At 49.3% G+C, this 25,648-nt stretch overlaps 1 protein-coding gene across 3 annotated transcripts in view; it reads left to right on the top strand.

The window, feature by feature from the left end:
- BCR (BCR activator of RhoGEF and GTPase) overlaps positions 1–25,648 on the top strand; it is a 133,867-nt gene that overhangs the window by 71,315 nt on the left and 36,904 nt on the right. For all 3 annotated transcript variants that reach the window (XM_048821408.2, XM_075120246.1, XM_075120247.1), the window contains exons 3-10: positions 659–763; positions 1,303–1,488; positions 8,545–8,652; positions 10,440–10,500; positions 11,629–11,681; positions 12,091–12,231; positions 23,750–23,871; positions 24,714–24,882. In XM_048821408.2, the coding sequence (XP_048677365.2) occupies positions 659–763; positions 1,303–1,488; positions 8,545–8,652; positions 10,440–10,500; positions 11,629–11,681; positions 12,091–12,231; positions 23,750–23,871; positions 24,714–24,882 (945 nt within the window). The remainder of the gene's footprint in view (positions 1–658; positions 764–1,302; positions 1,489–8,544; positions 8,653–10,439; positions 10,501–11,628; positions 11,682–12,090; positions 12,232–23,749; positions 23,872–24,713; positions 24,883–25,648) is intronic.

Here is a 25,648-nt window from a genome sequence, read left to right on the forward strand (position 1 = left end):
CCGAATTTGCAGTTAGTTTTGGTTGCCCCCAAACTGCATGTTTTGATGAATTTATTATACATCACAAAAATGTTGCCCAGCTCTAGTTGCCAGCTCTCCATAATATCTATCTCTAGCCTTTATTTTTACTCACATGACTCTGAATTCTTTTTTCCTGTCTTTCTCTTGTCTTTGCATTTTCTCTTTTGGGTTGTCTCTGTGAAAATACTAATATTGCATGTAATCCAGATAAGAAAAACCCATTTAGAGAATCAGCACTGAGATCCCAAGTAGTGCAGATTATCTTACCCTCAAAATAGACCTGTTAAAAGAATAACAACTGGGGCAATTTGGTACCTGAGAACTATCTTAACAAATGGCAGAAAAGAAACAAGCAGTCATCTTGTGGAAACCCCAGGCTCCTGGGGTGGGGAGGGGTGCCAAGTGACACACACAATTAAGTCAAGCTCATGGAGAATTATCATTACGTTTCTAAGATACTGGGTAAATAAACTGTGTATATTATTTTTATCTCTGTTCGTGTGTCCAGAAGCTGAGTGATGGTCACATTCTTTATTACTCTGTACCTAAATACAATAAATTTAGTTTGTCCTGAGGTCATATTTTCTATGCTGAATAGTGCTCCCTAATCCTATCCTTTCATCTTCTTTCTCTGTAGAGTGAGCCAGACTTGGAGAAGGGCTTGGAGATGAGAAAATGGGTCCTGTCTGGAATCCTAGCCAGTGAGGAAACCTACCTGAGCCACCTAGAGGCTCTGCTGCTGGTAAGCACCTGTCACAGACACCAGATTTAATGATAATATTCACATTTCCAGAGCAACTTTCATCCAAAGATTTCCAAGAGCTTCACAAACACTGACTGTCTCTCAGTAACCTGGTGAAGTGTAGGTAACTGTTATCCCCAGGTTGCAGGTGGAGAAACGGAGGCATAGAAAAGCAAAGTCACTTGTCCTAGGTTACACAAGGAGTCATTGGCAGAGCTCGGAATAGAATCCAGGAGCCCTGACTTCTAGTCCTCCTCTTTTAACTACTACACCTGCTGCCCCGCAGCTAGTGGAAGAGATTAAGGGGGCAAAACAAGGGGCACAGGGACTGTAATTTCAGCATTTGTGTCCTGGGAAAATCTGTGAACTGGGAGTTGCTGAACTGCCCCAAGGAGAGAAATGGTACAGTCTAGTATTCAGAGAGTCACTGAAGTGTCAGTGGGAACATCACTTAACAGGCTAGGAAGGAGGCATTAGAACATGACAAAGACAGGTTTACTTGGTGCGTGTAGTAACAATCTCCTTGATTCTACTTTTAGCCCATGAAGCCTTTGAAAGCTGCTGCCACCACTTCTCAGCCTGTACTGACCAGTCAGCAGATTGAGACTATTTTCTTCAAAGTGCCTGAGCTGTATGAGATCCACAAAGAGTTCTATGATGGGCTCTTTCCCCGAGTCCAGCAGTGGAGTCACCAGCAGCGTGTCGGAGACCTCTTCCAGAAACTGGTGAGTAAGCTGCCACCACCAACGTTCCTTTAACCTCAATGCAGGTTAAATAGGCATGTCTTCCAGGTGTGTCTGAGACTCAAATTCATTCCTTTGCATGGCTCTGGTGTGTGGAGGTCCATGGCTGGATGAGGTGGTAGAATTCTAAATTCATCTTTCCACCGTGGTGTGGTCATAACTAGGCTGGCAGTTTTGTGTTCTGCACTTAGAGGCTACATCATGACCCCACCAATATTACAAAACCAGTCAGTCTTCCAGAAGACTTTAGAGCTCTCCACAAAGCCTGCAGTGTGTCACTTGCTGATCATTCAGTTACCAAGGAGGCTGGCATAGAAACCTGACATCTGAGAGAGAGACAGTGTCGGAGCCCTTTGGGGACACACAGCATAGAGTTCAGTTTCATATTTCACTTCTTGTATAAAATATCCCGTGACACTCTATAGGAGTGAATTAGATGCTGGTGGTGCGTTGGCTGTGCAGTTACTCAGTATAATTCGTACGCTGCCTTGGAGGTTGGAACCACTGTGGTGGAGGACTTCCAAGCAGCTCTCAGAACCCTAAAGTTCTTCCCTATATTTCTGTCCTCAAACGTCCTGTGTCAGACCTGACCATCCAGCCTCTGTTTGAACACAATTTCCTTTGGAGCCTGCCAGTCCTGTTCCAGAACAAGCTACAGGGATTACTACAGAGGGACAGGAAGTGTGTTCTCTCATCCTAGAGATTTACTACTATTATTTATTACTTGTGTTGTGATAGCACCTAGGAGCCCCAGTCACAGACCCTGACCACATTGCTCTGTACAAATGGAGAACCAAATCATGATCTGCTGCATCCACATCCCCTGCTGACCCCCTAAGCACATATGGCAGTGCATTTCACGAGCATTTGCAAAATTCTAATGAAAACTTACTAGCCCAGGCACAAAATCCATGTGCCCAGCCTGACCGTGCCAGTGATGATATTGATAAAATGAATGAGATTTTACTCCACCACCAGTAGACCCTTGCTTACCCTGTATTAACAGACATATAACACTCTGCCAGCTCTGCACTAGACTGCCAGACCAGCTGCTAGGACCTTGGTGGTGTTTCTTCTTCCTTGAACCGTTCCTGCTGTCTGTGCTCACCTGTCACAATTCTGGGCGTAGTAGAGAGAGGCAGCCTCATGGGGAATAACCATGTTCTTTCACTATAACCATGGCCAAGGTCAAAGCTACAGGTAGCTGCTTAGGTTATACACACAGAAGGCCCCTTATTAGGAATTAGCATCTCAAATCCTTTCTTTGGCCTGGTCTACACTACTGGGTTATGTTGAATTTAGCCACGTTAGGTTGATATAAAAATGACTGCGTCCACACAACCAACCCTGTTCCGTTGACCTAAAGGGCTCTTAAAATAGACTTCTGTACTCCTCCCCAACAAGGGGAATAGCGCTAAAATCAACTTGCTGGGTCAAATTTGGGGTAGTGCGGATGCAAATCGATGGTATTGGCCTCCAGGAGCTATTCCAGAGTGCTCCATTGTGACTGTTCTGGACAGCACTTTGAACTCCGATGCACTAGCCAGGTACGCAGGAAAAGCCCCGGGAACTTTTGAATTTCATTTCCTGTTTGGTCAGCGTGGCGAACTCAGCAGTACAGGTGACCATGCAGTCCCCCCAGAGTCGTAGAGCATAGAATGTTTCTACGCTCCCCCTATCATCTCCGTCTTTGGGGTTATCGCAGATTAGAAGGCAAAAAAAATGCACTTGCGATGACATGTTTTCTGAGATCATGCAGTCCTACCTCACTGATAGGGCACAGCTTAATGCACGGAGGCATTCAGTGGCAGAGGCCAGGAAAGAATTGAGTGAGTGCAAAGAGCGGAGGCAGGACGCGATGCTGAGGCTAATGGGGGAACAAATGGACATGATGAAGTGTCTGTTGGAGCTGCAGGAAAGCCAACAAGAGCACAGACCCCTGCTGCATCCACTGTATAACCCACCCTCCTCCCCATGTTCCATAGCCTCCTCACCCAGACGCCCAAGAACGCGCCGGAGGGGGAATGGGGGAGGCTCTGAGCACCCAGCCACTCCACTCCAGAGGATGGCCCAAGCAACAGAACGCTGTAATTCAAACAGTTTGATTTTTAGTGTGGCTACAATAAGCAATGTGGCCTTGTCCTTCGCTCCTCCCCCACCCCACCCGGGCTACCTTGTCCATTCTCTCTCTCTTTTTTTTTTAATAAAGAAAGAATTCATGGTTTCAAAACAACAGTTACTTTATTTCAAAGAGGGGAGGGTGTTTGGATTACAGGGAATTAAAATCAACAAAGGGAGTGGGTTTGCATCCAGGAGAAACACACACAACTGTCACACCGAAGCCTGGCTAGTCATGAAACTGGTTTTCAAAGCCTCTCTGATGTGCAGCGCACCTTGCTGTGCTCTTCTAATCACCCTGGTGTCTGGCTGCTCAAAATTGGACGCCAGGCAATTTGCCTCAACCGCCCACCCCGCCATAAACATCTCCCCCTTACTCTGACAGATATTTTGGAGCACACAGCAAGCAGCAATAACAATGGGAATGTTGGTTCCGCTGAGGTCTGACCTCAGACAGCGCCAGCGAGCTTTTAAACGTCCAAAGGCACATTCTACCACCATTCTGCACTTGCTCAGCCTATAGTTGAACTGCTCCTTACTACTGTCCAGACTTCATGAGCCATGGGAGCAAGTGGTAGGCTGGGGTAGGTGCAACGGCATGGTGCTGCCGGCTGGGCGAGCACCCTGAGGCAGAAGCCTCCAGGTTGCATGATATTCCAGGCAGGATTGAATCTCCATGAGACGAAACTTAAAGAAGAGAATGACCTGGAGTCTCTGGCTCCCATTTGGTGCTCAAAGAGGAGAATAGCCTTGTCCGTCCAGGCGTCCCAATAAGCATCACCGAGGTCTGCCAGGAGCACCCAGGAGACGTACAACGGCTGTCTGTCCTACTGCACAGTCTACCGCGAAGGCAAGGAGCTGCTGCTGTGTAGCAGTGCAGTACCGCGTCTGTCAGCAGCACCCGGGAGACATACGGTAACGGTGAGCTGAGCGGGCTCCATGCTTGCCATGGTATGGCGTCTGCACGGGTAACCCAGGAAAAAAGGCATGAAGCGATTGTCTGCCATTGCTTTCATGGAGGGAGGGGAGCCTGACGACATGTACCCAAAACGACCCGCGACAATGTTTTTGCCCCATCAGGCACTGGGAGCTTAACCCAGAATTCCAATGGGCAGCGGAGACTGCAGGAGCTGTGGGATAGCTATCCACAGTTCACCACTCTGTAAGTCGATGCTAGCCATGGTATTGAAGACGCACTCCTCCAATTTAATGCGCTTAGTATGGACATATGCAATCGACTGTATAAAATCGGTTTCTAAAAATTGACTTCTATAAAATCAACCTAATTTCGTAGTGTAGACATACCCATTGTCTCTGCTCTGGCAGCCGGTCCTCTCTTGGAGCTAGTTTAACCCAAGCCATTATCAGATGGTTGTTTCTTTTAGGCACTGACTGCCTCGGGACACTGCCGCTCTCACTTGGCCAGAGAAATTAATTAGTTTCAGATGTTTGAAAAAGGAAACTGGTGTGTGTGTTTATGTGCATTTCCACTTGTTGCTGCTCTGTTCCACCCCCCGCCTCCCCATTTTGCTTTGCTCCATCTGCACTGTTGTTACCTCATACTTTGATATTCCACCCTCCTCCCCCTGTGCTATTCCCTTTGCTGTGATTGTGGCTGTTTCAGTCTGCTGCGGAGAGTTCCCCTAGCAAAGTTCAACAAAAGACCTCAGTGTGCAGAACAGAACAGACAAGAATAAAGCAATGTACAGAGCCTGAAGATGACCTAGGGGTTCCCAAGCCAGATATACCTGATTGTCTGCATTCAAAAGGCATCCCTCTAGCCCCTCCCCGATAGTGTGCGGAAAGCAAAGGATTATGGGAGCTTCGTTTTCTTTTCTAAAAAGAAAAGAAGCTCCGCATTCCTTAGGTGCCTCTGATTCCCTGAGTTAGTGAGACATTCCATGGAGTAGCTTATTGGATGGAGAGTGCAGTTCACCAGGTCACTTAATTGTTAACATCTGTGCAGCAGTGCACCAGCTCCCTTCCCTGTTGACTTGAGACAGGGGGACAATATTTTATGTGCCCTCCAGCAGCTCAAGATGAAACCGCAAGAAGCTGCTTTTCACTGCTGGTGTATTTTAGTCAGGAGGAGATTAGTTGGTGCCTTAGCAGATAGCTCATGGACATGGTATGCGGTGCTCAGAGATTAGCTCACAAGGTCTCAGCTGCCTGCTGCTGCTCCCCAGCTTGCTTAAAGCTGAGATGCAGGAAGAGCACTGCAATCAAATGATGCTTGATAAACTGCCTTGAGAGGGTGGCGAAATAATGCTACTAGCTGAGGGAGAGCTCTTCAGATGAATTACCGTAGCTGGCTTGTCCCAGCAAACTTTGACTTGCTGTATTGCTACTCTGGCCTGAGCTTAAGGCCGTGCCATGCAGATGAGGCTGGCAGGTCCATGTACTGGGCATCCATGATACTCTCTTTTTCTGTTCCCCTGAACCTTTTGTGTTTTTACAGAATTGGCAAGCGATGTTGGATCTGTGTTGGGAGCAGCTTGCCCTAGTGTAGCAATAACAGCTACGCAGAGTGAATATCCCGGGGAGCTCTGGGCTTGCTTAGCTATTTCAGCTCTGGTAATTCAATGCAGTGTTCTGACAGATACTGCAGCAGTCACTTTATTCCGCTATTTTTTCTGACAAACTGAGTGTTTTGCTGTACTGGACAGAGCCAAACCATTCTTAGCAGCCAGTTAAAACCATCTCAACAAGAGAGAGATTGCTGAAATACTAGACATTAATGCATGGTCAGTCAGGATGCACATCAGGTCCTTTTCACATGTGAGGCCATGCCATGAGGTATGATTATGGTGATAATTTGGAGTCTTGATAATTATCTTCAGGGCACTGGTGGCATTCATTTTATTTAACCTGTAAAATAAAGAACCATAGATCGAAACAGAAGGCAGCATACAAAGGAGATTCTAAAATCTTACATACGGTGGCACTCTCTGCAGTGAGTTGCTGCTATCAGAAGCTGACAAGGTAGCTGTGTTATCCCATCTTTTCAGCTGGGGGATAAAAAGCACCAGCTGTCAAGAGTAGAACTGGGTAAAATATTTTGAAATTGTATTGGAGGGGTTTGAAATTTTTGGATTTTTAATGAAAAACGGAAAATTTGTCTCAAAAAAATTTTTTTTGTTTTTTTAAAAGGTTTAACTTTTTCATTTTTCAAAAACTGAAAAATGATTTTTAACAAAACTGAATTGTTTTACCAAAAAAAATTTTGTTTCCAGTTTTTCGTAGAAAAATGGGAAAATTTTAACCAAAATAAGAATTTTCTGTGAAAATAGTTATTTGGGTCAAAAAGGCATTTTTCATCCAAAAATGTCTTAATGATTTTTACCAACTCTATTCAGGCATGGTAGGGAAAGCAAGAGCCCTTGCACTAATGGAGAAATCAAAGCACTTACATCCTAGCTGCCATCTCTAGGACATGATTCCAAAACTGAAATGTTATAAGTCTCTCCCAGCAGAGGCTACGGTCAGGATTACTGCTCATTTGGGGATGGTGCAACAGTGCCAGCTATGGATCATGTGCTCTCTGCAGGCCTGGGGCCAGACCCTCCCTGGCATCCATGCACAATTGCCACTGATTTCAGAAGGAGCTGTGCCATTGTACAGCGGGGCTGCAATTAGTTCCCTCATCTCTTTGTGAAGATCACTGTAGGAGGTAGCTCACCGTTTCTCAAGCCACCATTACTTCAATAAACTGTGTAGGGAAAGATGCACAGAGGTACTGGGAAGCTACTCAAGTGCCGGGCTCTCCTGCAGGAGGCAATGTAGGGAATGATGCAGAAGTACTGTTTGTGGGGGAAGCTCACAGCTATGTTAGTGGGAGAGTCTCCGAGCTGGAGTCTCTCTAGAATGGTGGAGGATCACTGACTGTGGGGAAGTTCTCAGCTCCTCCGTTCCCAGTCTCCCAGAGCAGTCACAGTAGGGAATACTGTCCATGCTGGCAGTGGACCCACGGTAGTCATAGGGTAAGTGAAGGATTGAAAATACTCTCCTTTTCAGTAGAGTCCTTCAATGCTCCTTCTGTTGGTGTTTTTCTGATTGTACGCTGGGAAGCCCATTTGAACTGCTGAGGTGTTTATAGCACAGTTGCATGGGTCTGCAACACAAAGGTTACTCTAGAGTTCAGACATGCTTGGAATTTGCCCATGGATTTCCCAGCTGGATCTTATGCTGTCTGGCATGAACATGACTGCTATTTAGAAATCAGCGAACAGGATCAGTGCTAAGACCTAGTGATTAATAATGGCTCATTACAGGATCCAAGGCTTGCCGTATTTTTATCTGGGTTCACCACACATTCTACGGTTGCAAAATCCTGCATTGCCGTCCATGCCTTCCAGCAGTGGTTCTATGCTGTGTGTATTGTTTTTGACTCTTCAGCACTTCTGTCCTTAATGCTTCAACCATGTGGCTTTAGATAATGTCTGCATATGTAGATCTTGGTTAATATCTGGGTTTGCTTTAACAGCTTCAGCAGATGCACAGAAGCAAACGAGTAGCTCATTGGGGTCACATTCGTGCTATACGGCTGAATCACTCCTGTCTGATTCATATTTCATGCAAACAGCCAACAGCTCCTGCAAAGTTTCATCCATGAGCTAAAATATTAATAGTCGCTAATCTGGCAGTTTAGAAGGGAAAAACTAGGCGATGGTAATAAAGATTTGTCATCCTCCCAGGCTTGCAAATTAACTTCTGTTGGGTAAAGGGAGCCACCACACAAGGAGCACCTGTTCCAGTGGGGGAGAACCCACAGGAGGGAGGGCACTTCCTGTTCAGAGTATCCTGAGTTTCTTTGGATTGGTGTAAATCAGCCTCTTCCCTGGTTATTCTGACTCCCACCAGCAGCTGTCCCAAGCCATCCCCCTCCCTGGTGTTTACTTTGTTTTGTTTTGATCCCTGCAGGCCAGCCAGCTGGGAGTGTACAGGGCCTTCGTGGATAACTATGAGGTTGCCATGGAGACGGCAGAGAAATGCTGCCAGGCCAATGCTCAGTTTGCTGAAATCTCCGAGGTAATGTCAGGATGTTCAGACACACGCGCCGCCCCGGAGCTGATTAATACGCTGCAGTGTCACTCCTGTGCAGCCTCCGAGTGCCTTTGCAGCGATCGCTCCTTGGAGAGGCTGGGACTGGAGGAGCTGTGAGCTTCCCCACAGCCACTGCTACAGCCCCAGCCTCAGCCTGTCCAGTGGCCTTTAGCTAAGGCTGGCCCGGGAGGAACTATGAATTCTCCCATAGGCAGTTTTTGCTCACTGTTCCCCACAGTGACTCTTATAGTGACTGGCATGGCTTTGAACTTTCCTAGCTCTGCTCCAGCATTATGCAGTCCTAAAGAGGAAGGTTGTGTTTGAGCTCCTGATGTCTCTTTTGCAAATAATGACACTGCCTGTGGTGTAAAAGGCCGTCTCTAACAGCTTGCATGATGTCTGTCGGTAAAACCACAGGCTCAATTAGCCTCAAGTGCTGAAAGAGGTAGCGTTAGAATGCGCTGTTTAAAATGACAAGTGTGTCAAGTGGAATCTTCTTATTATTTATTAGGCTGCTTTGATTTCCTCCCTTTGAGTGGGATTCTGTGTGTTGAAGTACTTTGCAGGCTTCTCATGCCATGGGCCCTGGGTGGAGCTCCTTGTCCAGCGGACAGTGTCGCTGTGGTGATTACAGCCCCAAGAAACGCCACAGCTGGAAAAAAGCAGCTGCCAAGAAAAATTGGATTTAAATGGAACCACCTTTTCTGTATCGGATCTGCACGGTGCCAGAGGCGTTTATTTCTTTTCAAAACACTAGTTCGTCGAGGAGCCCAAATCTTTTTTTATCTTTAAAATTAAAAAGTAAAACGTTTCAAGACATTAAGATTGAGGGAACGCAAACTGGCAACGCCCTTTGGAAACATGCTGTGGTTCTCATCACAGTGTGAGGGGGTTCCCCACCTCCCATCTGCAGCCATGGCTCTTTGCGGGGTTTTGAGCCTCAGACACAGCCCCTAGCATCAGCAGTGTCACCTTGCTATCAGGGCAGCTTCCCCCACCCTTCATTTTTTAAATTTAGATAAATACAGTCTGTAAAGTCTCCTCTGACTAATCGTTAGATTTATGAGTTGTGTTGTGGTAATGCCACAAAAGGGATCCGGGCCGCCTCATGCTAGGCACTGTTCAAATGCAAATTCTGGGCACCACATATTATGTGATTTCCTGGTGGGTAAGCGCTAAAGCCCTGGCAATGACCATAGTGTAATAAATAGTAACGATGATGAATATGGTGGTACTTTTGCACTTCTGTGCCCATGTCCTGCTGAGGATTTCACAGCACTTTACCCACATTAATACATTCAGCCTCAACATTCAGGGCAGCACCAGAATCAGGAATAGCACCCAGGTCTGCTGACTGCCCACCTTGTGCTTTAGCTACCAGACTATACGTACACTGGGCCAATGGCACATGCATCCCTGTGGACATCCGCCCGTCTGACTGGTGGTAACTCAGCCATCCCCAGGTTTTCTCCCATATGCTGTACGTGGCTCCCTGGTTTCTCGGGTCTCTAAGGACTCACTCTTAGGAATTCTGCTTGGAGCTGCAGGCTCCTGGCAGACTGTGACATGGTGGTGGTAGAGTTACCATCAGGACAATACATTTTCCTTCACTGACATGGAATATGGCAGGGCTTTTCTGGATGCTGCTTTAGGCTGACTGTATGAACACAGGCACCTCTTCCTCCCTTGGAGGTGTTGAGGAGGTTCTGGGTTCCAGGGTGGCGTTTCTGGGTGATGAACGGTCTCCTACATGGATTTTCTTTTTCTTTTAGAATCTCAAGGCCAGAAATACAAAGGACTCAAAAGATCAGACAACCAAAAACTCCTTGGAAAGTGAGTGTTCTGTATGGAGGAGACTCTGGTTTGTCGGCACTTGGAGGGGTGGGAGTGGAGCTGGCTATTGTTGCCCTGGGTGGAGGGTAGATATATTGTGGAATAACCATTCCCCAGTCCCACCTTCCATGGTCCTTTTACTTTCTGAATGCTGGTGGGTTATGGTGACTCCTTGCTGTCCCCGGGAAGCTGCTCCCTTTTGCTCATTAGCAGAGCACTTGCCTAGAAAGCTGCATGTCTGCACAGGAAGCCTCCATTCATCTTACTGGCTAGTCATTCCCCTTGGGCAACAATGGACCATGCACAGAATAACCATGATCTTTGAAGAGCATCTATTGCCTAATAGTAGCACAAACATCATCATACCAGGAATTATTATTTGTATTACGGTGGTGCTAGAGGTCCCAGCTGAGGTCAGGGCTCTTTGTGCTAGGCCCTGTACGTACACATAGCAAGAGATCGTCCCTGCTCCAAGGAGGTTCCAGACTTGTTTAAGGCAAAGCCTCATGGATGGCAGGATTTGGGAGCACCCTAGAGATGCCATGCTGAGCTTGGGAGGGGAGGTGGTGCCTTGATCACCTTTCAGAGACCTTCCTGGCAAGATTAGGAGAGGCATTGAAGGGGAATGGCTCTAGAGGGTGTGGCTAGGCACAGTACTCAGCTGCAGGGTCAGCCATGAAGATCTAGAGCTGGAGGATGTAAGAGGTTAATCAGAAGAGTGCCCTGCTGGGAGTGTTGTGTGCCATTCAGCGAGCTCACCATTCACTCTCCCTCAGCTGCGTGTTGCTTGGGGTGTGCAGTAGGTTGTGTTTGTGTGTGTCTCTCTCTGTGTTTGTGCAGTATGTTTTGAATGTTTGAATTAGCAGTAATGAACTCTGTGTGTGGAGGGGGGAATGTTTGTGGGGGGCTTGGGGGTGTGCCCAGTGTGGCTGCTGACTGCTTCTTTCCACACACTTGTGTGTTTTATTTACTCTGTAGTTCATTAACGGTGGAGAAGAGAATTGAAGGATGTTTCTTCTGTACTAGTTTTGTGCCTGTATGTTTGGTTGCATGGCTCAGTGTGCTCTGTAGGGCACTCTGTTTTTAGATGGCTGCCTTTCTTATGCCTCTGCTGCTTTCTGTCCACAGCTCTGCTATACAAGCCGGTGGATCGAGTGACACGCAGCACACTTGTTCTTCATGTAAGTAGCTTGTGTGTTTAAATGGCAAGTATAAGAGCACAGGCACTGTCCCCGCTTTCTCTTCCCTCCAGCCTTTCCTGCACAGACAGGACTGGGGAAATTAAGAGGCTGCCGCTCTGCCTGGGTGTGTCTTGTCTTTATATGCGGAGGAGCAACTTGAAGTTCCTGGTGGAGAATAATTCCATGTGCGGAACCAGTGACGTGTCCCCAGCGGGGTTAGCAGGCTAGGTTAGACTCCACAGCTGCAGTGGGATGGGACAGTCATCTGCAGCCTTGCCCTAAACTATGAGAGGAGGCCAGAGCCACCTGTGCCAAGGGTTCCAATAACAGGGCTCCCGGAGCCTGTGGCTCACTGTTCTGGTGGGCACCGTTCCTTATTCTTGTCCCTTCTTTGTGTTCTTGGTGGTAGGATTTACTGAAACACACTCCAGCAAGCCACCCCGACCACCCACTCCTGCAGGATGCTCTGCGCATCTCTCAGAACTTCTTGTCCAGTATCAACGAAGAGATCACACCCCGCAGACAATCTATGACAGTCAAGAAGGGAGAGGTGAGTCCCCATCCTCTAGTGACAAGATCTATTTCTAAACAGTAGTTCTGCCTTTCTCTGGGAGGGCTGGAAATTAGGAGACTACCCTAGCCTTCTGAAGGTTACAGTGAATGCAGGGATACCGGAGGACTTAGGCCTCCTTTTGGTGTAGAACTCTGGCATGCTAGCTAAGCTTAATACTCTGTGGGGAGTCATGCTGGCACACACAGATAAAGTTACATGCAGACCCAGAATTAGTACTCAAGAATTCCTGGCTCCCAGACCAGTGTTCACTCCTCTAGGCCATCCCTTCATTCTGTGAGAGGTTGATACCTTCTTGTAGATTTTCTTAAACCCCTACTAGTTCCTGGGTTGCTGAGACACAGTTTATGCACAGTCCTTGTGTTCCCCAGGACATGGTGTGGCTCACTGCACGTTCTGTTCAGAAGGCTATTTGGAGCTACCAAAGGGGAATTGTGACTAGAATCGCAGACCTTATTGCTGCAACGTGCATAGCGTGTGCTAACCCAATTCAGGGAAAGTTCTTGGTAGTATTCTGTGTGCAAACTGAAACCAAATAAGGGCCTATGGATCAGAAGGAAGGAAGGCAGCTGCTGGAGTAATGGAAGATTAGAAGGGCATTTTCCAGCCACTCGTGACCCTTACATCCCCTCTCAGGAACCAGCTTGGCAGGATGTTCACCTAAATCTGCACATTCAGAATGAAATGCATTTTCTGCATCTTCTAGAAGCCTACAATCTTGGGCAAGAGGGAAATCTCACCTGGGGGCGTGCTATAGCAATCTGCTGTGGCGAGCGAGAGGGGGGCAAGCTGAATGATGCTAGGAGTTGGCACTGTGATTTCTGTCTCTTAAGTATCTCCAGAATGATGTCAGGACCCAAGGTACAGCAGAGAAATACATGTTACAGCCCCAGTGTCCAGTACACAGAGACTCACTCACTGTGTGAGGGCAAAGAGGTGGAAAATCAGAGCCATTTCTCAGCTAGAATGTAAAGAGAAGTAGGAAGGAATCGAAATGGGATGAGAGAGTCCCCTTGAAATAGGAAGCTTAGGGTTGTTCATCTATCTAGGGGCCAATCCAGTGTCCATTAGAGTCTGAAAAAAGCCCCCCATTAACCTCTGTGGGAATTGGATTGGGGCCCAGAAGAGCTGGGCTCTGTCCCCCCTCACCCACAGACTAGACTGTTTATAATGGAGACAGACTTCTGCAGTGGTATGGCTCTGTGTGGCTCCCTGAGTTCCTGGGGCAGATCCATCTCTAAGGTAACTCCAGTGTGGTTTTGGTAGGGATGAATTTGGTCCCTCCTGTTCAGTAACAGCCAGGACTGATGAGGAGCGTTCGAGGAGATAGTTGGGGGGCAGGGAAGCTTGGATGAAATGGGGTGGGGAAGCTTGGATGAAAGAGCGGAATCAAGAGCAGCAGATTTGTGGTAGAGGAACTGCAGCTGGAGTTTGTCACGTCAGGACTGTGCCCTGTAGTCTCCTGCCAAGCCCAAGATGACTACAACTGGACCCAGGGATCCCCTTGAAGACATTCCAGTGAAAAGTCCCCCAGCCCTATAAACATACACATTCCTGAGTTATTACCGTATGTTTCATTGACCCTTTCAGCTCTGAGGGTTCTCTGGCAGACGCAGAATGGGGCTGGGGTACTCAGACAGGGCCCCAGAGTGCATTGTTCCTCAGCTTTGAGCAGGAGTTCCCCCATTTACCTCCTGCTTTGGGGCTTGTTTTGGAACCCCAAGGCTGCAGCTGAGATGTGCTGAGACTAGAGCTGTGGGGACCAGGCAGTAGCAGGGTGGGATGCAATTACACACATCAGTGGCCAGGGCCTTGGAGACAGCAGAAGGCCTCATTAAAGTGGATGCTGATCGAGTCATGGCAGGTATCACAGGCTGGAATGCCCCTGTCCCAGGAGAGGGAGTGCTCGGTAGTCTCAGATTGTCTGTTAAGCATCTCAATGAGGGATGCAGGCTTTGCAGCGTGTCCTGTGGAATCCTAGTGAAGTGACAGGAGCCAGGGCAGCGGGAATGAAGTTGTGCTCTCTGGTGAGCTGTGGATTTGTCATCCACTTACAAAGTGAGAATGGGGTGTGTAAAGAGTGGGCTCAGCAGGGCTGCTCCTATTCCCACTCAAGCGGTGGTGAAAATATTGACTTTGGGTGGTTGCTCCGTGTTTACTCTTGTGGCAGGGACAGCAGAATCAGAGCTGAAAACAGGTTTTCCTATGCGATGGAGGGAATCCATAACTCTCTCTCACTCGCATGCACCTACTCTGCTCACAATCCGTTCCAAGCCAAGGTGAAGAATATGCTTATTCCAGATCTTTCTGTGTTGCCCTTTAACTTCCTTTCCCTCTGGGAGTCGAATGCTAGCTGCTTCCTTTGGCTTTTCTGCACCAAAGGCCCTGCCTCTAAGAGGGGCAGGGCACCACCTTCTTCCCCGAAGCTTGTCCAGACTGGGGAGTGTTCACCATTTCCATGGTTCGAAATTGTGATCCAACTGCCTGCAACAGGAGTAGACTCCCAGCCATTCATTAATGAAGGATTTGTGCACTATCTTCCTAAAGAGTTAACAAGCCCCGCTCCCCACCACCAACAGCCCTTCCAGGTTGGGATCAGAGCTGGGTTTTGTCTGTGTGTGTGTGTAAATCTCTGGCTTAGCCTTTCCTTCTGCTCCCCTTGTCTGTGCCCTCCCCGGGGTGATGGGATAGCATGCAGTCTACATGTCCTAACTGACGGCTCTCAATGCATAATGCATTTTTTATTTTAATGAATAGCCAGCTTGCTTTGATGGCTTTTATTCATTATTTACCTCCCTCCCATTGGAGATTCCTTTGGCGGGGGAGCGGGCTAGCTGCTGCAGCTCCAGCCTCCTCCTCTCATACAGTGCTCAGGTACCAACCTCTGTTGTTAGCGTGCATATAAAGGGGCCCTGTTTCTCTTCCTTTTTTTTTTCCAGCCAGCAAACGGCTCCCAATCCCCATCTTTAATGTGGAGTGTTTGGTGAGCACAGCGCAGGGAGGATGTAAATCCCCTTTGCCTGCCTCTTGCTGCTGCTTTCTTTTGCTGGATTGCTTTGAATTGGTGAAAGCAGCCAATGGTTAATCTCCCTAGTGACAGGCTCCTAAAAGTAAGTGTGTGTGTGTGTGAATACACAACCTTCCACACACACACTCCCTCCCCCAAGGTGTGACCCAAAGTTATTGATCCCCTGCTTTAGGTGCTTTCATTTGCTACAAGGCACTTGGCCGCATCCTGTACACCGTGAGGAAAACAAGGGTTGCTCACCACAGAGGAGCTCGTTCCCTCCCATCCTATCCACTGGAATATTCCATAAAGTAACTCCAGCATCTTGCACAAGACTCTTCTCAGTCCATGCCCAAACCAGGACGTGCTGTGACCTGTATGGCATGGCAAGGACATCCCAGCACATTGCTCTCAAGGCCATCGATATTACCTGTCCTCCTTCTCTGCAGTGTCTCCGCTTACTGTGCAATACAGCAATGCTGACAGGGCAAGAGAGAGCTTCAGCCCCAGCCCCGTTTCCTTTGTGATCTGTGCATTCGATCCTTCGATGGGAATTGAAGTGGGAGGCATGGTCCTGAGGCAGCCTGTGGCTCCCCGAGTGTGTGGGCCTGGCGGGTCCCAGACGTAAGGAGGGGGGCAGAGTTTCTGCATGCTTCAGGGATGTGGGTAGGATGCTAATTACAACAAAAGCCAGACGAAATGAGGCTCTGACAAGGCCAAGGTGTGGCTCTGGGGTTCTTCTCTAGCCTGTTGTGGGGAATTGAGTCGCTTGTCTCCCCAGCATACAACCCATGGACTTGTGGGGAAAGATGCAGTGTCTAGGATTTGGTTTGTGGGTGGCAGAAGGAGATAACCATTGGACCCATCATGGGGGGACATCCCCCTGCGAAGGAACAGAAACCTGGATGGAATGTTATGCCTCTGGGGACATATCTTAGCTCCAGAATCTCCCCTGCCAAGGAGCATGGAAATGCCTCCCTCCCTCTCATCCTCTTTTCTCCTTCCTGCTTGTTAGTGTTTCTGATTGATCCTTCCCTAAGTGCCCACTTCAGTAACTTGCCAAGTAGCAATAAAGAGCTGCTGGGGTGTCCCTGAGTGACATGAAGCCTCCTGATTTAGGGCATGTGAGAAGTTCAGATTCCTTCTTGTCTTGTGCATGTGGCCCTGCCGCAGCTCCAAGCCAGGACCTCGTTTTGTGGATGGGGCCTTGTTTGCTCACAGCCGACTCTTCACCCGCCACCATTCATTTCCTTTGTTTCAGTTATAGGGGGTCTTTTGAGGGGAAAAATCCCCAAGCGCTCCAGAAGGATCAGTCCCTAAGGTTGTACCCAGCGATCCTGCACAACCTCCAGTGGGGAGGCTGGTTTGGCACCACTCCGGTGCAGCTTTCCCAGAGGTTCCTAGCTGCAGCCGGTGTAAGAATGGCTGGCTGGAGGAGTCAATGTCTCCTTTCTGAGCAAGAGCTTAATGCTGAAATTTCCCCTCCACTGTTCCCTATCCAGTTCTGCCTTTTCTTGTAACGCAGGAGTTAATGGAACTGCTAAAAGCACTGAGCCCCTTAGGGGAGAGAGGCAGATTCCCACTGTGGGAGGGCCCCAGTCCGTCTGTCTGAGCCTGTCTCATGTTTTTCACCATCGTATCTGAGATGCTCAAGCCTGGCTGTGGACTGCCATATTTCTGAAGTTAACTGGTAAACGCATCTGATGGTGAATTGCCTCTGAGGGATCAGCCAGGTGACCTCTGAATGGCAGAGCATCATTGGGTTTAGGCTGCAGTCGCATTAGGGAGAGTTTGAGGTAGGGAAAGAGAGAACAATAGGGGACTGTTTACAAAAGGAAACCGGCAAGGGTGTGAACTGGAGCGTCACTGGGTTTGTGGGCTGGTCTTGGACCCCTTGGGGCCTGGGGATTGCTGCTTCTAGTGGCCCTGGGCAGATGCTGTCTGCAGCAGTGTACTCAGAAATACAGGTTTGGATCCCACGCTCTGTCTCCTGGCTGAAGCCCTATAGCTCTCACTGACAGTCACTTTGGAAAACAAAAGGCTGTTAGACTATTAAGAGAAGCCCATTAATTCCTCAGCAGATGATCCCGATGTCCTGTCACGCTGCTCTTGCATCACACACAGGAATCATTCTCCTCCTACGCTCTGCAGAAATCCAAACCTTAATGACATGTGCCAATATCCATAATGACGTGTGCCAGTATCCATCCTTTTGCGCTTTACCATCCTCCTCCTCCTGCATCACACGTTCCATTCTTTCCTGTAACTCTCACCCACACGCGCTGCAGTCTTCTGCCGTCACCACCCAGGATACACCTCCTCAGCTCTGACAGGCAGACAGCCCTTTGCAGATCTTAAATCCAGATGAACAGCTATTACAAGTTTTACTTTGCATTGTGCATCTCAGACAAACAGGTAACGTGCCTCGCTATCTGGAGTTAAATAATACACAACAGCAGACAGCACACGACATTAGAGACAGCAATCAGTGAAAAAATGATGCAATGAATAAATGAAGGTGCAGGCGGTTGAGAGGCTGGTTGAGAAACTCAAAGGCAAGGGAGAGAAGAGATGAAGAGGCAGGAAACGCAGGGAGGCTGTCCAGGTGGCAGGAGCAGCAGGGGGGAAGGTTCTTATGCCCAAAGCAGTGAGGCACTGACAGAAAAGGGAGGAGGCAGGTGCTAGATATGTAAAGGGAATAGGAAGTAAGGCAGAGAGAGAAGGTCTGGGAGGTAAGGCTGGAGCAGGATGCTGGGACCCAGCCCAGGCTCTTGCCTGGCAGTACTGCACTGTCCTGGCAGGAATGGTGCTCATCTTAGGGTGTTACTGCTGGAAGTATGTGTGCTGGATGCCCTGTCACCACTCTGGTATGAAGCCCACCTGAATGTGTCCGTAGCCCATATGCCCCCCCAGGGTCTTTGGATGTTGGGGGAGGCTCTTCTCTTACGTTTTTTATACACTGGTGATTGTGTTGCTATTCCTCAGTCAGGCCTGGAGGAATAAGCTGGATAAGTGGGGTGGGTACGGTAACTCTGACAGGAAAGCCTTGCAGCAAACAGCCATCTGCCCAAAACACCCTATGGCCCAGAAGTCTGTTATAAACATAGGGCCCCCGAAAGGATGCCAGTGAGGAGACAGCTAGATAGGGAGGTTGATTGGGCGGGGGGAGAGATGGGGAGGGAAAGGAATGGGGGACCCATGTCGCTGACTTGGAGACATCCTGACCTAGGTTACCAGTACCCTCCAGCCAGGGTTTGAGCTGCTGGAGTCCCCTTTGTATGATGTGAGTTGCCAAGGTCTATGGGTGCTGGCTCAGTGGCCGGGTTGGTGAGGACTCTGAAGAGGAAGTGAACAGTCTCTGTGTTCTAGGGGGCTGACGGGGTCACATCTGTGAGGCTGGCTCTGTCTTCCTCAGGGAGACTGTCTGACTGCAGTCCTGTAGGGCATGCTCCCTGGGCCTCTCGCTCCCCTGCACTGAGGCAGCCTGTAGCCGGACACAGCTGTAGGCTCCTTGTTGGACTCTGTCTCCTCTGCCCAGGGAACGTGGCTGAGGCAGTGTGTGAACCCTGGGCATGTGCAGACGGGTGCTGCGAGCATGCAGACGGGTGCTGGGGGCATGCTGGGGGTCTGAGGGGCATGCTGACTTCTCCTGGGACTGGGTGGAGGGATTGGGCATGTGCTGACCAACTCATGGGGAGAGGCACCCTTTGCTCCCTCACAAAGAAGCCTGTAGTCAGCTGGTTGGGAAATCCTTTTATTGTCTCCCTCTGACCTGCTGAACCCTCCCTGCCAGATGAGTCATCACAGCAAAGGCTGTAACCCCAGCAGCTCCCTACTGGAAACACTCCCCCACCCCACCTCCCCAATCAGTGATCAGCAGCCTGATGTGCACCTATTATACCAAGTCTTGTCAAGTTCCAGGAGAAGCAGGCAGCTAAATCCATCTCCCAGCTCAGGCTCAGCAAGCACCCTGCTGTGGAGAGAGCGATCCCAGCCTGCTCTACAAAGCCACTCTTCAGGCTTCCTTTCCCCCTGCCCCTCGCCCACAGTAGCTGGGAGCTCCCTGGGTCATCTCCTATGAAGATATCTCCCTGGGTCCCCCTTGCAGGGACATGTCTCTGGTAGGCTCATGAGTCAGGACTGTTAATAGAGCAGAAGAGGGAAGAAAATCCTCCTCTCTGTGCGGCTTGGTAAATTTTTCCCTCCTAGCCGCTGACTGGAATACATCCCCTCCGCCCCCTTCCCTGACTTCCTACGCCTGACTAGAATACATCCTCCACCAAGCTCCCCAGCCAGCCTCCTTTCCTGAGAAATCCCACCTCCGTAGGAGTCATTCCGGTGCCTCATGCTAGCGTCTTGTCTCGAGGATCTGGACAATTTATCCCCCAAGTGCTAGATCAGATAAACTCAGCATAGATCAGCATCGCCTCAGGAACAGCATCACAGGCTGACAGGATGGTGGCTCTCCGCATCACAGCAGGGCTCTCTGCCTGTGGCGGTACTGAACTTCCTGTTTGGGTTGATGGGGAATTTTGGACATGGAACTTTTCTGAGCAAGAGGGAACCTGCTACTTGGAAGAGCCTGCCTGGATGTTTACAGGCAGGGGCTATGCAGATGGCCCCTGTGACTGAGGTTCTTGGTAACGGAAGGGAGTGGATGCCCTGAGTGGGGTCAGTGGCAGTGGGTGGATCTGGAATCCCAATGCCATGTGAGAATATTCACACTCTCAGTCCCCTGCGGTCACTGCCTTTGCCGACACCTACCCCCTCCCTCACACTCTTGTGATGTTATGGGGGGCAGGTGGGAACCCTCAGCACTCCACTGGCTGCAGTCCCTGGTTGTATTTGGAGCCATGGCCAAGGTAGTCCAGGCCTGTGGAGACTCTTCCGTTCTGACCCTCAGCCTAGGTATCAGAGCTCTGACACATCCAGAGGGGAGATGAAACTGAATCAGAGCCAAGCAGAACAGATTCATTCTTGAACAGCTCACATGAGTCTGTGCAAGGACCAAGCATTAGGCTATTTGCTGGCTTCTCTGAATTTCTCAGAAGGGGGCGCACTGTCTGTGACCTGGCATCAGCTACCAGGAATGGCTTCATCTGAGGCCCCTGTAAGAAGGAAATTTTCTCCCTAGGCCAGCAACGTCTCGGCAGGATGGGAGTCCTGCCTTGAATGGGCAGCTCTTTGGGCAAGAGCTGCCTTTGACCCAGCAGCCACTGTGGCCTGTCCCCTCTGTTTTCAGATCAGAATTTAGAGACATGGTTTCCTTCAGCAGGGGATAGAGGCCGCAGACAGTGGCCCTGTTCCTGCTCCCCATCGGCTTCAAAGAGTGTTATGAAAGGAACCTCCTGCCTGGCTACTGAGCAAATAGTCGGGACCTTGTTAACCACACCTGCCTAACCCTCTCACCCCTGACCTGCCACAGGGGCACAGTAGCAGCCTCCCCTAAGGCAGGATTGTGCCACAAGACCCTTGTGGGGTGGGGGGAGGAATGGAGGATCAGCACTGCACCCCAGAATTGCAACTAGGTAACAAATGAGATTGATGTGTGAGAACATATTTACACCTAAGGATGGTGAGCAGAGATTTGGCTGGCAACAAGCAGCTGTTCACATGCCTCAGAGGAGCAGAGTTGATTTGCATCGTAATAAATATTCATCAGCTCTAAAAACATTAAATTAGAGTTCTGGATTGCTGAAAAATACCATTTTTTCTGCCTCATTTCTCTTCTCTCTCAAATTGAATCCTCCCCAGCTGTGGAAGGTGGGGGTTTGCTCTTGACAAGGCCTATCCTTTGTTTCTGCCCAGATACTCCTGGTTCCATATCTGGGCTGCAGGTCGCTGTCTAGTCCTTTGGGGGCGGGAAATGAGCACACATCAGTAGCAGAGACATTAATGCAGGCAGGCATGCTCTCCAAACCCAGGTAGGATTGAGGAGGCTCACACCCACCTAAAAATAAACATCGGCACATCCACAGACCTTTCCGAGCCTGACTCACCGTTGGATTTCCCTGCTCCCCAGGATCCTGCCCAGAAACGGTACCGTGACCTGACAGGGAACAGGTTTACACCACTGACTGAGTGGAACATTTGCTGCTAGTGGTCACAGAATTGCGGTGACATTTGGGATTGGCAAGCATCCCTGGGACTGATTCCTGCTCTTTAGCACCCTGAAAAGGCTTTAGTGCAGCCTTGTGCAATGTGTTGGTTTATATTGAAAAATGCATAATGCTCTGACTGTGAATGTGGAAACAAGAACTGGTTCTTGTGCTTCATCACTCTGCCTTGTATTCCCTACCATGTCTGTTGGGACTTACATCACGGTATCGATAAAGGTAGTTTAGAGAGCGGGTGGGTGGGTATGAACACGCCTACAGATGTGTCCTCCACATTGAGAGTGTTCTGCAGGTGTTGAGGACATGAGAACAGTGAGTTAATGCACAGGGCGTTACGTTCGCAGGCGTAGGTTTAAGCTCTGATTTGGTTACAAGTAACTATCTGGATGTTTCAACCTCATCCATTTCCCAATCAAAACGTAGCACAGCTTGGGAATTGGCAATTTTTGCATGCGAGAGCCTGGTACTGCAATAGTAGAGATACTGTAGGTGAGGAGCAGGGTGCACTGGCAAAGCTGTCTGTGTGGGGGCTGATGGAGGGGGCAGATAGTAAAACAGCGCGGGGAGGGAGGGCTCGATCAGTATTGAATAACATTGGCAGAGCTGTCACCAGAATACGTAGGCATAAAAGTTATTGCTCAAGCACCGATCACCATAGTATCTACGTGTGTGGACCCAACACCAGAGTAACAGGGGTGACGTGGGTCAGGATTAGGGTGCATTGGCAGAACTGGGCAGAGAAGCCTGCTCGGTACTTGGATCAAGGCAGTGCTAGAAGATTTCCACTTTTGTGAGGATCAGACTTGCCCCCAAATTGAGAATCCCCAAAGCCCAATTTGGAACCTCCTGCAATATTTCACCTCCCCTAGTTCACGTTCAGGCTGCCATTGATTCGGGGGGGGGGGGGGGTCAGAGTCGGAGTATAGAACACCTCAACTCGCTGATGACTATGTACTACTGCCTGGTTTTGTTTGAATGATACTCCAGAGCCCCACCCCGAAGGAGAGGCCCAAGGGGAGGAAAAGGGGGACAGTCCGCATGTCTGAAACAAACCACTTGGCCCAAGGAACTCATTCAGGCCCTTGAAACTAGGAGCCTGTCTTCTGAGGGGGATAAAGGCAGCAGAGCTATGCTTCATGCTAATTCTGAGGTCTGATCAGTGTTTTGGGGAAATTTTATAAGGAATAGAAAAAGGCTTTAAATAAATACATAGGAAAAACACATCCAGATGGGACTATTCAACTACTGGCTGATTAGGGACTGACTGCTGGTGGATTTACTAGCTTTTCTAAGCAAATATAGGTCCCTTAGCAGCACTTGTTGGAATAGGGAAGCAGCAGGAATATTTAGCAGCTGCTGTGTACAAACAGGTTCAGAGTGGGGAGGAGGGTGTTTCATGGTCTGGATTTGGTAGTTCTGCAGAGTGGCTGCAGCTAGGTGTGAAAGCTTACCTGGTGAAGTGGTGTATGCTGCCCTCTGCTAGTGAACGGTGGAATGCCTTGCTGTTGAAGGCTGCTGGCAAGCCCTGTGTGTATGGTAATGGTCTGTCAATGACTTGCCATAAATTAAAGCAGCTGAAAGGATTTTGCTTGATGTTTCCAGCCAGGTTCCTTTGAGTGAGAGCAGGCAGGTGACGTTTCAGCCCCCAGAGAAAATACTTGGAAAGTCAAGAGTGACTGGAAAGAGGGGCTGAGAACTGGAGAGTCTGGGTGAGCCGTCCAGCATTTGCACCAGGCAGTGGGTGACCACGCTCTGTGCAGCTCTCAGAAGTATTTGCCCCAAGCCAGCTGGCAGTTCACCAGCTGGAGGTGGAGATTTGACTCCAGTTAAAAACTGAAACCCAACGTTCAGCCACTTTCTCTGATTATGCACTTCCAGCAAGTGATGGAGAGAGCAACAGGAAGGGACCAGACTGCAAAGAGTTAATTCAGTGGCCAGGATTAGCAACAGAGAGGATGGCCCCAGCCAAGTCACTGGGATGGCCCTCTGTGCAAGGTGTGCATCCTTATTGGGTCTGAGAAAGCCAGGCGATAAAGTCCCAAGGAAGGGCATGAAAAGGAGAGAGCACGAGTGGGGGAAAAAAGTAAACATGCAGGCCAATTAATGAGACCCATCCATTGATCATCCATTTCTCAGGCCCCCCTTCAGTCAGGCACACAGAGAGGGTCTCCTTTGGAACAGAAAGTCATGGAGAGAGCAGTGGGTGGGGCAGGTTTGCCATGTTCCACCAGTGATCGATCAAATGAGGATCTAGCCTTGGGGTGGTGCTAGGGAGGTTTATATTACCGGAGGTATTGATGAGGAGCCGTAGTGCCTTGGCTCAGAGACTGACCCCTCCTGTCCTAACTAGAACTGTGTCTCCTGTTTCTGACAGCACCGGCAGCTCTTGAAGGACAGTTTCATGGTGGAGCTGGTAGAGGGGGCTCGGAAACTGCGCCACGTCTTTCTTTTCACTGACCTGTTCCTGTGCGCCAAGCTCAAGAAGCAGCTTGGAGGGTGAGGATTTCCCTGCTTCACACCCCATTTTCCTGTTCTTCACACCCTATATGCAGAGCAGTGGACTTGGCAGAATGCTAGTTCAGTGCATACTGGCTGCACCTGTGCACACAACTCAGCAAAGCTGCGGCCCATACAGGGAACATTGTACAGTGCAGCGTTGTCCTTCAGATGAGACGCTTCGGGGAGTTAAATACTGCATGGCTATCTTCCAGAGAGCGGGGGTGCTAACTGCGGCATCCTGGACAAATTCCAGCAGGGGTCATTTAACTCTGCCTCCCTTTATTCCCCCTGCAGTTTCAGGTGGTGGTCTTCGCTTCCTGTTGCAGCCTGCACGTAGTGTTACTCGCTATCTCCCTCTAGTGGCTGGATCTCACTGCGGTTTATGAGGCAGCTACAGCTTGTGAAAAACTTCTACAGCAGGCAGCAGAGGCTCCTGCTTTTAGATCCAGAGGTCCCAGGTTCAGTCCTTAAGCTCTTGTGCAGCAAGCTGCTGCGTTCTGCCTCAGAGATGGTTGTATTGAAAGATATCCCTGTATTTGGGAAGTGCTTTGGGATGCTTCAGAGTGAGCACTTTAAAAGAAATAAAATCTACGTGCAGCACCAGCGGGCAGCACACTGTACATAGCATGGTAGGGGGTTTTGGCTCCTTCAAGGTTCATTGCTGGAAAACAGACCTACCCCAACTGTGCCTCCATCTCAGGGATTACAGTGAGGTTGAGCCTATTTCACTATCTTGTAACTTGCCGTGCTGAAACCGTCACGGGGGAAAAGCATGGAAAGAGCAGTGTGAGCTTATGGAGTGCAAGGGTGTTTAAAGCCCTGTCCCCTCTTCTTTTCAGGAAAAGCCAGCAGTATGATTGTAAATGGTACATTCCGCTCACAGACCTCAGCTTCCAAACTGTGGACGAGTCCGAGGCAGTGCCCAACATCCCACTCGTGCCTGACGAGGAGCTGGATGCCATGAAGATCAAGATCTCCCAGATAAAGAATGACATCCAGCGAGAAAAGGTAATGGCAGGTGGAGCTGTCTTCCCCAAGCCCAGGGTGCACGTTGCGTCCGAAACTGGAGATGGGGTGCTGCTGGGGGGTAACTCACCTCCAGAGTTTGTTTGTTTGGACAGGTAATGCCGCAAGCATGCACTTGCTTGTGATATGCAGTAGAACTAAACTTTGGTTATGCATGTAGTTGATGGGCAGGCAGCTATACCTAGGCATGATGCATTATCCCTTGTGTGATAGTGTCCTCTGGGCATCCAGGAATAACACAGCATCCAGCAGCTAGGTGTTGATTGTTCTCATGGTGTTGGCAGGCCCTGCTCATGGTGCTATGTCTTTGGATACACGTACTGTTGAAGGAGGAATGGGGTGGCTTTTGTGCCGAGGGCACACAAGAGCAGATAGAAGTGTGGTGAGCCTGTTTTTCAGAGATTTCGGCTCTTGGATATCTAAGCACGAGCCTGGGTGTGGCTTTGGTCACATACAAAGATACCTCTGAATTTTCACCATGTCAGCAGTGCCTTCTAAGTGTGTTTGAAGCCTAGTGGATTTGGATGGATAAGCAAGTCTATAGATAAACATGTCAAGCTCTTTCACTGTCACCAGTCAAACAGTGGGCTCTGTGCCTCTAATGTTGGCCTCTCTTCGTTTGCTAGACGTGCGCTTTCTCAGGTGTCGCAGAATCCAAGCCATTCTATCCCCAAGAAGGAAAGCCAAGAGTGCAGAGGTTGAGAACCCTGCTATGTAACCAGCAGGGTACAAACATCTTCAGCATTTT

The sequence above is a fragment of the Caretta caretta genome, chromosome 15, assembly GCF_965140235.1.
Source record: "Caretta caretta isolate rCarCar2 chromosome 15, rCarCar1.hap1, whole genome shotgun sequence".
Lineage (NCBI taxonomy): Eukaryota > Metazoa > Chordata > Testudines > Cheloniidae > Caretta > Caretta caretta.